The 12,364-nt window shown below is 52.9% G+C and overlaps 1 protein-coding gene across 2 annotated transcripts in view; it reads left to right on the top strand.

Moving 5' to 3' along the window:
- The window catches only part of HRH2 (histamine receptor H2), a 50,371-nt gene that overhangs the window by 20,361 nt on the left and 17,646 nt on the right, over window positions 1-12,364 (top strand). For both annotated transcript variants that reach the window (XR_003512878.1, XM_027552655.1), the window contains exon 2: window positions 4,881-6,463. Coding sequence is in view for 1 of the 2 variants with exons in the window: in XM_027552655.1 (XP_027408456.1) it covers window positions 5,388-6,463 (1,076 nt within the window). In the remaining variant the exon portion in view is untranslated. The remainder of the gene's footprint in view (window positions 1-4,880; window positions 6,464-12,364) is intronic.

Below are 12,364 nucleotides of genomic sequence, written 5' to 3'. Positions count from 1 at the left end.
AGTCACAGGAGAGGATTGAGCAGGGTCATGGTGTTCCAGATTCCACCCACCACAGCGCATTCCTAGGGAGACACACTTTGATGAGGAATCACCAAGGACCACATCCAGAGGAGAATTTTCCAAGGGCCCTGGAAACTCAGATTTCTACCCAGTGGAAAGTTAAAGAACCTCTCTCTCCTGTGCACCCCAGAAATCACAAGCCTCTACCAGACGTAGGTATAAGTGGGAAGCAGAAGTGAGAGAAGATGGGGCAGGTACCTCTGGAAGATTCTGAAAGACTTCCTGGAGGAGGTGACAGAGACAGGTCTTCAGGGAAGAGTGTGAGTTCCCCAGGCATGGAAGGGAAGAAGGGCATTCCAAGCAGTGGGAATAGCATGTGCAAAGGCACAGAGTCATATGGGCCTAGGACTTTTAAAATCAGGAGAAATCAAATGCTACCAGAGCTATATTTCTCCAAGTGTTGTCCAACTAAAGGGCACCGGGCAGGCAGGAGCTAAAGCTAAAGAGAAAAGACAAAACCAGGTCACGCAGAACCTTGCAAGTCACGTCAAAGATCTATCTGTACTTAGAGATGACCGAGGCTGGTCATCGGAGGTGATCAAAGCAGACTTCCCCGTGCAGAGCCCAGCACAGTGGGTTTAATACACATCTGTGAGCTCACTGAGTGCCTTTAACACACTCAGCTGTGGCTGCTCTTGAAAGCTAATTTTTTTCACTTTCACTTCATACTGTTGGCGCCTGGCTTTGTTAATATGGCTCAGTGTCTGTCTGGCCACCGTGGCCTCCCAGAGGTGCTTGACGTGATGAATCAGACTCTGAGCAGGGCACTGCTTTTTGTTATGGCTGCATGTGCCAGGTAACGACTGTAGATGAAGGTCAGAAACCTCCCAGGGGGCAGTAAGGGGCACAGCATCCCATGAGCAAATTCTTCAGAAAGTGCTTTTCTCAGAGGCTCTTAAGGCCAAAACTGAGATGACATAAGAGGAAGCAGTGTGACATGTACAACGGCAATGCCTGTGGTCAGCCTGCAAGACCGGGACAGGAAGTGGGGGAAGCCGGCTTTAATGAAAATGCCATATCGTTTTCACACTCACTCTGTGTGCCCTGGGCCTCTCCCTTAGACAACAAGAAATGCTTGCTTGATGGCTGGCTGGCTGGCTGGCTGGCTGGAAGGATGGAAGGACAGATGGATAGGTGGATGGAAGCTGGAGACAGGTGGTCTAGATCCAGGCCCTGCTTGCAGACAGACACTGAGCCATATTAACAAAGCCAGGCACCAACAGTATGAAGTGAAAGTAAAAGTGGTAGTTGCTCAGTTAAGTCCGATTCTTTCAACCCCATGGACTATAGCCCTCCAGGCTCTGTCTGTGGAATTCTCCAGGCAAGAATCCTGGAGTGGGGTGCCATTCCCTTCTCCAAGAGATCTTCCCGACCCAGGGATCGAACTGGGTCTCCTGCATTGCAGGCAGATTCTTTACAATCTGAGCCACTATAACGCAGCACAAAGTACAGGAGAGGGTGCCCCCACCTGCAGGCTTCAGGGAGACAGAGGTACAGGGATCCCCCCACTTTTGAAAGTTTGATTTACCTCACTTCTCTTTCATGAAAGACCTACATTAGTACCTATTTTGTACTGGAAGAAATCCAAGGAGGATTTTTGCTTTTAGGAAAAAAAAAAGGTGAAAAGCAAAAATCATGTTCAGGTTTGTTTGGCGGTGAGCTGTTACAGAGGCAACCTGCATGCACGCCCCCCTCAAGTTCCTTCCCTGGGAGCCACATTCAGCATCTCAGTATCAAGCTGTGAACTGTATCTGAGCATCTGTGCTTTATCTTGATTTATTTTGTGCGTCCGTTAGCAAGATGGGTCCTAAGATAACGTCTTCTTCACTTTATATCATGTTGGCTTTTGAAAGGTTTCAAAACAACACCATGCTTTCAGATGGTGAGGGAGGGTGTGGGGACCTGTGTTTGAGCTAGGCCTTGAGAAAGGCATCGTTGACTGAAGACAAGGAAGAACAGGACTCCAAGTGAAGAAGACAGCAAAGGGAAAGTCGGGAGGGAAGAGACTGGGTACATTTGGGCCAAAGTCGGGGTGCCCGAATGGCAGAGTGAGTGAGGCAACTACAGGACTATCTGCTGAGATCCACTTTGAAGGACAAGTTGAAGTCTGTGCAAGAGCGGGCGTGAAGGTAGCTGGAGGGACAGAAGCTGAGTCTGAATCCAGGCTCTCTGGCCACTTACTAGGGGTGTGACATCACTAGGCCTCTCTGAGCTTTGCTGTCCTCAACTGTTAAATAGCAACAGATTCCCCTCATGAGCAGTCATTGTGAAGCTGAGATCTTTCATTTAATATGCGTGAAATCACCTTGCCCAGGACTCTGCTGTAGTGCAGATGCTCCATCATGGGTTGAACCATTCCCCTGCTGATAGACACTCAGATCATCTCCCATCATTTGCCACTTGCAAGCCTGTTTAAGCAGACCTCCTTGCTCATGGCTCTTCTCATGATGGTGGTGGTTATTGCCACAGCCTAGGTTCCCAATAGAATGCATTAGATCTAAGTGATCTAGAAGGGTGTCCACTATATAGTAGAGATTTTGAAAGAAATGAGGAAAGGAAGTATCAGAACAGTGTTCTACATGTGTCTGGTACAGGCAGAGCCTCAGAGAAAGAATGGATGGTCCAGGTAACACCAAACAGTCAGCAAAGGTCACCTTCCCAGCGTGAGGGCTTGGGTATGCAATGATCCAAACAGTTGGCTCTTCCTGTATACCTCAGAGCCCTTGGTTTACTGCAATAAGCAATGTCATCGCTTATTGAAAGGAAGGTTCAAGAAAGTGCTTTTTATATTAGCTGTGATGGTAACAAAGATAGTGATCATGAAGACAGTGATCTTGGAGTAGTGATCCCCAAGGGCCATGATCCTCTAAGGCCATCATTCTGCCCACAAAACTCCACACGAAAGTTCATGCCTTACAAAGGTCACTGGAAACTTCTGGGAAACAGAAACACAACCGCAGTGGTTGTTCTTTGAAACTCCAGGAACTCCATGAAGAAAGGAACCAGTGCTTTCTTTGTGGTGGTTGTGGCCATGGCCCCAGCACCTCAAACAACAATGGGCACGTTGTAGATTCTACAAGAAATATTTGCTGAAAAGAGCAGAGAGGGGGAAGCGACAGAAGGAAGGAGGGAGGGAGGGAAAGAAGAATTAATTTTTAATTATATGAGAGGCCGGTTTATTCAGATTTGAAAGTCTTCAAACGTTAACTAAAACATCAGTTCAAAATACTTAAACCTGGCTATTAAGGAAACTCAGAGGAAATTTTGATCAGAAATAGGGGTTCTCAAAAAAAAAAAACCAAACCCCCTTCAAAGTTAATTAAGTGTGACAGTAACAGCCATACTGTTTGGACTATTTATATAATGAAAAGTTCTTCTAAAAATAATACTTGGAGGCCCAGCCTGCTAGGCTAGGTGGCTGAGCCAGGTGGAGTGGCAGAAGGTGACCAGGAGCCGTGATCCCCGTGCCGACACAGCGGTTGCAATTAAATGATGCCTCTCTTATTCAGATTGCAAAACCACTCCTGGCCAAGAGCCAGAGAGAGACTTCATCTGTGTCAGATGGCGTTGAGCTCCTCCCTGAGAGGAGGTCCTCTGTCAACTTGATTTTCTCCACACTCCCAGACCCCAGGAGACTGCTGCTGGCTGTTTTCTGGAAAACCAGGATCCACTTGAAAGAAAGCGTCCAGGAATCAAGCAGGGCCTTAGCTTGTTTTGCATGGATCAGAATCAGAATATCACCACTAAGAAGGAATTTAACCTGATACTTAACCAAAAGAAGCATCGCATGTGCAGGTATTCCATTGGAGTGATGTTTGATGTGGGACCAGAGGCGGAAAGGGAGAAGGGATGGAGGGAGGAAGGAAGAAACTAGAAACCACCAAAACACCTGTGTTAGAGTGCTGATAAACAAACCATAGCCAGCCACCCCACGGACTGTTACACAGCCGTTTGAAAGACTGAGTGAGGTCTGCACCCGCTGACCTGGAAAGTGAGGTTTAGAGAGATGGCCAGAGCAGGGCTGGGGCTGCAGTTGGCAGACTGGGACAGCGGGCTAGATCTGGTCCTCTCTTTGGTTTTGTGTGTCACGTGAACTAAGAATAGCAATTTTACTTTTTTTTTTTTTTGGCCCAGAAATTGCTTTAAAGAGTTTGAGAAAAATTCAAGAGAAGAAGATGTTGCCACACATGAAAACGATGTGACATTCACATTTCAGTGTCCATAGTAACGTCCAGGATCACTCATCTGCACATTGTCTGTGGAGGTGCCTTCACACGAAACAGAGTTAAGTAAATTGCAGCAGAGAGCTTGCCGGATACAAAGCAGAACATGTTCACTAGCCGGCCCTCTCCTGAAAAAGCTGGTTGGCTTCTTGTTCAGAGTATGGTGACGTTTTATAAAGCTAGAGTGTAGAACACTGTTCTCAGCACTTGGCAGAGTCAGTGTATTAACGTTGGCTATTTTTTCATTCATTTTATCGTTTATCCATCATAGGCGTAAGGCCCTGGGAACCAGCAGTGACCCAGCAGATGCAGCACCCTTTTCTCAGAGCGTAGAGTCTGTGTCTAGAATCTCTAATATAAAGCGTATAAACGTGAGGCCGTCCTACTGCATGTCCTGTGTGACTTGGTGGTCAGCCCCTGGCATCCTGTCTCCCTTCCTCCTTTCACAGTGTATCCTGATTGCCCTGGTCCCTTCTAAGGGGAGATGCCGGACTGGCCTCCTGGCGTCTTGAAGTGAGGTCAAGGTCTAGAAGTATTCATTTTGAATTCCCTCAGTCTGGTTTCAACATGCTCAAAACTCCATCTTTGTGTTTCTAGCTCACGCTCTCCAGTGGACCCTAGAGGGCAAGGAAGCCGTGCCGGAGCCCCCACCCCCACCCCATCACATGGATGGGGGCAGCTGTCCATCATGGAGAAGGCTTCAGCCATAGCTCCACATGAAACCTCCCCAATAAAACCAAAGCCACCTCCAGACTCACGCCCAGTGGAGATGTGTTCAGTCCTGGGAGGAAGCTGGCTCTGTTGGAGGCGATTTGAGGACTGCGGTTTGAACCAGGAACCTCGCTTCGAGAACTAGACGTCCCTCATCTTCCTTCCTACTCATGCCCCCCACCTTCTTGGAGATCATTTTATTTATTCAAGAAAAAACAGCACTAGCTCGGTCCCTGGAGCCTCCCCACATTTGGATACTTCTCTCGGCTCTGGTGGGCAGCCTGAAGCCCAGTGGTGGACATAACTGATCTGCTGGGGAGCTGGAAGAGGAACAACTGCGGGCCCGGGGTGGGGGCGGGGGGGCCACAGGGGAAGGAGCTGTAGGGACCCAGGATGGCGGCCAATGGCACAGCCTCATCCTCTTGTCTGGACCCCACCGCGTTCAAGGTCACCGTCACCGTAGTCCTCATCCTCCTCATCCTCATCACCATCGCCGGCAATGTGGTCGTCTGCCTGGCGGTGGGCTTGAACCGCCGGCTCCGCAGCCTGACCAACTGCTTCATTGTGTCCCTGGCCATTACTGACCTGCTCCTCGGCCTCCTGGTGCTGCCCTTCTCTGCCTTCTACCAGCTGTCCTGCCAGTGGAGCTTTGGCAAGGTCTTCTGCAACATCTATACCAGCCTGGATGTCATGCTCTGCACGGCCTCCATCCTCAACCTCTTTATGATCAGCCTTGACAGGTACTGCGCCGTCACGGACCCCCTGCGCTACCCCGTGCTGGTCACCCCGGTCCGGGTCGCCGTCTCCCTGGTCTTAATCTGGGTCATTTCCATCACCCTGTCCTTCCTGTCCATCCACCTGGAATGGAACAGCAGGCCTGAGAACCACAGTGACAGTCACACCATCCCCAAGTGCAAAGTCCAGGTCAACTTGGTGTACGGTCTGGTAGACGGGCTGGTCACCTTCTACCTGCCGCTGCTCGTCATGTGCATTACGTACTACCGTATCTTCAGGATCGCCCGGGAACAGGCCAGGAGGATTCACAACGTCGGCCCGTGGAGGGCAGCCACGCTCAGGGAGCACAAAGCCACGGTGACGCTGGCTGCCGTCATGGGGGCCTTCATCGTCTGCTGGCTCCCCTACTTCACCGTGTTCGTTTACCGGGGGCTGCGAGGGGACAGCGCTGTCGACAAGACCGTGGAAGACGTGGTCCTGTGGCTGGGCTATGCCAACTCGGCCCTGAACCCCGTGCTGTACGCCGCGCTCAACAGAGACTTCCGCACGGCCTACCAGCAGCTCTTCCGCTGCAGCCCCGCCGGCCAGGACGCGCGCAGGACTTCTCTGGGGTCCAACAGCTCTCAGCTGGTGAGGCATCCGGGCCAGGGACCCAGGTGGCCGGAAGAGAGGCCCCTGAGGCTCCAGGTGTGGAGTGGGACTGAGCTCACGGCCCCCCAGGGAGCCACAGACAGGTAACTCCCCCGGCAGTTTGCGTTTGCAGTTTGGGAGCGTGGTGAGGGGGAGGGTCTCCCTCAGGGTAACAGCCGTTCCCCAGGTGCTGCCTCGGATGCTGCGTGCTGGGAAGCCTTCATGAGCACTTTGCAAGCCCTGTGTTGCTCCATCCTCCCGAACGTCCCCTCAGGTAGAACTTTTGACCTCCGTTTTCAAAAGGAGCAAGTCAGATCCCAGACAAGGTTGCCAGGGCCCCTCACAGAGCTGGCATCTGACTCAGAACTGGTGGGCCCTCTCTTCTAGCTACCTCATCCTTACAATCGGGGGGCCTAAGTGTGCTCAACTCTGCCCACTTAGTTAGTGGTCATAGGTGTTCACTTAAATCCGCCAACAGCCCTCATATAGCCATGCGCTAGTGCTGCGGCCCCGGGGCTTGAATCAGAGACCCCATTCAGCCCAGTCTTGAGCACCTGTTATGCACCAGCTCTTACTTTGTGGGGTGCTCAAGTGGAAGGAGAAAGAGGCTTGGCTGCATCAGGAAGACGCAGCCTTGAAAGCCAGGGTTGGGCATTGTAATTGTAGGTCTTAGGGGAAGATAGAAGGATTAGAAGTTAGGATGGGGGTAACCCAATCGCCTCTGTGCTTTGGAGAGAGGACTCTGGTTGTCCCTTCAGACGTGGACCTGAAGAATGAGATGGGGACATTGGTGAAGAGGGATCCGGGGCTGCTCCATAAGAGGGAAGAGAATAGAGCAAAATCTAGGAGGCTAGTAAAAAGTGGGCTTGGAGACCACTGGATGTCTGAGACACAGGGCATGCAAGAGAGAGGAGGCCCCAAGACTCCACCCTCGAGAGGTACCCTGGCTGGAAAGATAAGGTCAGAACGAGGTTGAGATTAAACTCACTTGTGACAAAGCCCCTGAGAGGTATTAAGGGAAAACTCCCCAAAGACTTGAGTGGCTCGAGGAAGCTCACATTTGGAGAGAAGTTTCACAGGTCTTAGCGAGCTCCATCTAGCTGTTGAGGGGAGTGAAGGATGCTGGTAGAATCCCTGACACATACAAATGCTCAGGAAAAGTCACCCTCCTTTCTCTTCCCACAGACCATGCCTTTGCCCCCAGAATGCTGGTCTGTGTGAGTGATCCATCCATCCATCCATCCATCCATCCACCCACCCATCCATCCATTCATTTGCAAACATGTGTCAACTTCCCATCACATGCCAGGAACTGTGCTGGGCAGCAGGGATGCAGAAGTGACGTTTTGGTGTCTGTTTTGACAGACAGGTATGGAAAATCTGCTGCACAGCCTTGTCTCGGCTCTGTGGCTTGAGCACACCTCTGCCCCCTTGGGCCTCAGCGTCCTCCTCTCATGGAGTATGGGGTTTGTCCTCAAGCAGCCTGCCCTGCTCACCTCCCAGAATCACCCAAAGCACACGGGAGCCAAGGGATGCGAACAAGCTGTGTGAGCCCCCTGGCAGGATACTTGTCTGCTCTCGAGCTCTGAGCACCGGACTCGAGAAAAAAGCTTGGATGACCACTACACACCTACACCCTCTGGGAGCTGGTATTGTTGGGGACAAAATTGCCCAATGGGACTCCTGGGCCTTGCAGCAGCTGGGTGTGGAGTGTCCCCCCCGTCGATGTGGGTCCCAGGCCCTCCCCTGTCCCCTGCTATCCTTCCAGAAAGAGCTTCATTGCTCCTGCATCCAGCCTCCTCCAGGCCTCCCAGCCTCTAGATTCTCCCTGTCCAATCCATCCTCCAAGCTGCCCAAAGACATCTCTCCAAAGTGCAGATCAAGAGATCTGTCACTGGATGAGATGACCCTGTCCTGCCACACTGCTTCATTCAGGAAAAGCCGTCTTAAGTACAAAGCTAATTTAGTTCACAGAACAAAGGACAAAGCATGGAGTGTACACTCGGGATAAAGCCGTTGACACGGTTCAGTCTGGTCATCATTCCACTTGCTCTTGAGCTAACCAGTGAGACCCGGGTTAACAGGCTGCCTTTACCCCCAGATCCTCAGGGAGACATCTAGTAAGCACTGCACCAGCAGTGACCAGCCCTCATCCAACACCCGTTAGGTGCCAGTTTTACCTTGGCCGTTATTTCTGTATATTGACCTGTGACAGCGTCTTATCCCCACCCCTCCTAGGTGCTGGGTTGCAAAGGGAGATAAAGCCGGTCCCCCACGCATGCTACCACCCTTGCCACCTGTAACTGTTCACGGTCTGGTTGAGGAACAGATGCCATGGTTCAGCTCTGCATGTGCTAAGCCTTGAAATCCAGTGTGCAGCACACCCAGAGGAGGCGGTGACAGCCCAGAGAGCCTGGGAGCAGCCCTCCAAGCTGAGCCCTACATGCAGATGGGAGCGACCCTCCAGGCGGTGGTGCCGGGGCCCCGTTAGACTCAGGGCCACAGTTCGTTCTCTGTACCGCCCTGTGAAGTAGATGTTTAGCTTCCACGTTACAGATGGGGGGGGACAAGACTCGGAGAAGTGACTTGTTCAAGGAACTCCCGCTAGTGACGCAGCCAGAGAGCCAAGATCTGAGCAGAAGCAGAAATAGCAGCCCCGTTACTGATTGTCCTCTAGGTGCCCGGCACGCGGCGGGCAGTGGGTGTCCACCTCCTCTTATGATTGTCAGCACCACCCTGGCCGCCAAGGCCAACAGAGAGGCCAGGCCTGCCTGGGTCACATGTAGTAGCCGCGGAACAGAGGGGTCCGGCGGAGGACGTGGTGAGCCAGCTGGAGGGCCTGGTCTATGGCTGTGGGGGTGGGAGTTCAGGAAGCCAGGGACGGCCAGAGGTTGCGTTTCCAGTGGAGGCTGCCAGGGCGATCGGGGACTTGTGTGACCCTTCGTAAGGTTGGCTCCCAGCTTCCTTAATGACCGACAGTATATCCTTTCTGCTCCCCATTTGGGTGCAAAACCCAGCGTTGACCTGGCAGAGAACCCTTATCATTGCCAAAGGGCTGGGTGCCCTTGATTGGTGGTGGTGGAGGTTGGGATGGGGGAGGGGGCAGGGGCATGGCACAGTCAGCCAAGGGGACACTCCAGGAGCGAGTGGCTGAGCTGGATGGTCCTCCCCTCCCTGAGGCTGACCTGAAGCCTCCTCCCCAGCAGGATGCTCTGTCTGCCCTTTCCTGACCCCAGGTGGCCGCCTTCAGCTCGCCCCTCATCACCTCGCCCCATCTTTGACCCCAGGTCCCCAGCCTCATCCCCTCTGCTCCACTGACCCTGCTCAGTAAACTCCACTGCTTTTACTGGAAACAGGCCTGGGTTAGCTCCCAAGGTAGGGCTGCTGTAACAAATGACCGTGAACTTGGTGACTGGAAGCAACACAGATTTCTTCTCTGCTAGTTCAGGAGACCAGGAGACTGAGACCAAGGTGCGCGTAGGGCAGGTTTCTTCCGGAGGCTTCAGGGGAGAGCCCCTCTCCTTGCCTTTTCTGGCTTCTGGGGGCCGTTGAGCTCTTTGGCTTGTGGCCCCTTCTTCATATCACTCTGACCTCTTGCCTCCGTGGCCACATCTCCTTCTCCTGTTCTCCGTCTGCCTCCTTCCTTTAATAAAAGAACTTGTGATTACATTTAGGGCCCTCTGCAGTAACCCAAGATAACTTCCCCATCCTAATGTCCTTAACTTAATCACATATACAGTCTTTTTTGCCACATAATGTTCTCAAGTTCCACTGTGAGGATGTAGACCTCTGGGGGCCCATGTGGAGCTGTCAGAAGCCCCAGCTCCCTGACTTCGCATGAAGATTAGAGGCCCTTCATGGTTTACCCCTGACCACCTCCTGACCCCATCCCCTGGCCCACAGCCACCCTCCAGCCCCTTCTGCCCTCACCAGAACAAACCATTCTATGAGTTCATTCACATGCACTAACTGAGAATTTGCTACATGCCAGCACTGTTTGACGGTGTCACATTGAGCCAGGAAGAGGCCCTTGTCCCAGGGGGATGTTATTCTAGGGCAGTGGTTCTCTGAATGTGGGCCCTCGGCCAGGAGCAGTGTAGCTGACATTGGCCACACTGCCTCATCTGTGCGGAGCTAGGATTCCAGCCCAAACCCATCTGACCCCAAAGCCAGGCTCTTTCCATGATGAAACGCTGAATGGACTTGAGTTCAGCCCAGACTCGGTGCTAGTCCTATAGATAGCAGGTGGGAAAACTAAGGCCCAGGGATGCAAGCAACTTGAGGCCCAGAGCAACTTAGGGGAGGGGCTAGAAGGAGACCCTGTTTCTCTGAATCCCTGCCTAGGGCTCTTGAGTCCTTCCCCATACACTCAGCCGCCCTATGCTATCTCCCGAGGCAGGGAGATAAGCTTTCTGAGCATCAGAGTATCTGCATCTCTCTAGAGACGGGGTCTTCCACCTCCTTGCAGGGTCCCTGTGCCCACTGCCCTACCCCCCGAGGCCCAGAAGTGGGAGTCAGAACTCAGGAAGGAAAAGAGGCGAGGAGGGAGGCAGGGAGTCACAGGCGCCTCCTGCAGCCAGCCCGCTCCCCTCACAGGCCTCTGCCTCCCATCCACCCTCCTTCCTTCTGCTGCTGGCGAGAACGTTTCCTCAGACAGGATGACCTTCGGCTCTGCCCCTGGGTGCTCTTGGAAGCGACCCCGAGTTCTCATCCTGACCTAGGAGGCCCTGCCCTCCAGCTCTCCCCGCTCCTTGCCTCCTCCTCTGCAGCCCTCAGTTCTGTCCCCAGGCCATGCCTCCCCCCAGCCCAGGACAGCTTCTCACTGCTCCTGGCACAACCTATCTGCTCCCCTAGACCGTAAGCCCCCTGAGGGCAGGCCCACATCTGTGTCTGTTCCTGCCTAACACCTAGCACTGGGCCTGGCACAGTCTGCTCAGTAGTGTTTGTTGAATGAATCAGTGAATGAGTGAATGCATAAATGTCTTGTCCCAGGTCCATAGGAGCCCAGAGAGGTGACTAACACCACCCCTGCTTAAGAGATCAGGGAACCCAGTCTCAGAGGGAAGTTCCTGGAACCTAGTGGAAGCTCAGAAATTCCTGGTTCCTTTTTCTAACTCTGACGTCACTAAAGGGCTTGCCTCCAACTAGCAGCATCAGCAACAGGTCTGACTGGGGGATCCACAGCCTGCTGTGAATCACGGAGTCACCCCACACGCCCCCCAGACGTGGTGAAAGGATCCGGGAATTGGGGTGGGAATCCAGAGTTCAGACAACCTGGATGTGGTCCATTGCATCTCCATGCTGCCGTGACCCAGTTTGACCTGAGGTTGGGAGCCGGGGGAGGGCGGAGCTGGCTTTATCTTCTGCTCCAAGTCCAGTCTGGTCTGGCAGAGGAGGCTGGGATCCCCTTAGCAGTAAAAAGTTTGCATGATTGATGTATACACGCTTCTTCTTAAGAAGGAGCTTTGCTCAGAAAGGAAGCATTGCATAATTTACCCCAAACTTGTCCACTCATATCATTTGGGTTCTGAAATTGACTAACCTTTGACACGTTGATTCCAGTATTTCCTTGGGGGCACAGGCGCCCAGAGCAGCTGGTATCCTGCACCCCGCTCCCTATCCCTTCCCAACCCCCATCCCGCCATACCAAGGGGCCTCCCTGCCCCCTGCACTGGAGCCCTGATGTCAGCTGCCTTGTCACCCCGCCCTCTGCGCCTGACGGTCACACCGCAAGGCTACTGGGGTGTCTTCCTGCCTCGGGGTGGAACTTAGGGAACCTGATAGGAGCCCTGGTCTTCCCCTAGTTAGGGGTTGGGTGATGTGAGACAAGTCACAGAGAGTCTGAGCTGCAGTTTCCTTACCTGTAAAACGATAACTGTTATCAGACCTACTCTGCAGAACTGTGAGAGAGAGTAAAATGGAATCAAGGATACCAGCGTTTAGCACAGTTCCTGGCATGTGGCAGGTGCTTTAACAGACACGAGTTTTCCTTTTTTGCCATCCAT

Source organism: Bos indicus x Bos taurus, chromosome 10 (genome assembly GCF_003369695.1).
Source record: "Bos indicus x Bos taurus breed Angus x Brahman F1 hybrid chromosome 10, Bos_hybrid_MaternalHap_v2.0, whole genome shotgun sequence".
Classification (NCBI taxonomy): Eukaryota; Metazoa; Chordata; class Mammalia; order Artiodactyla; family Bovidae; genus Bos; species Bos indicus x Bos taurus.
Note: the sequence above shows the minus strand (reverse complement) of the source record. Positions and strands in the feature narration are given on the sequence as shown.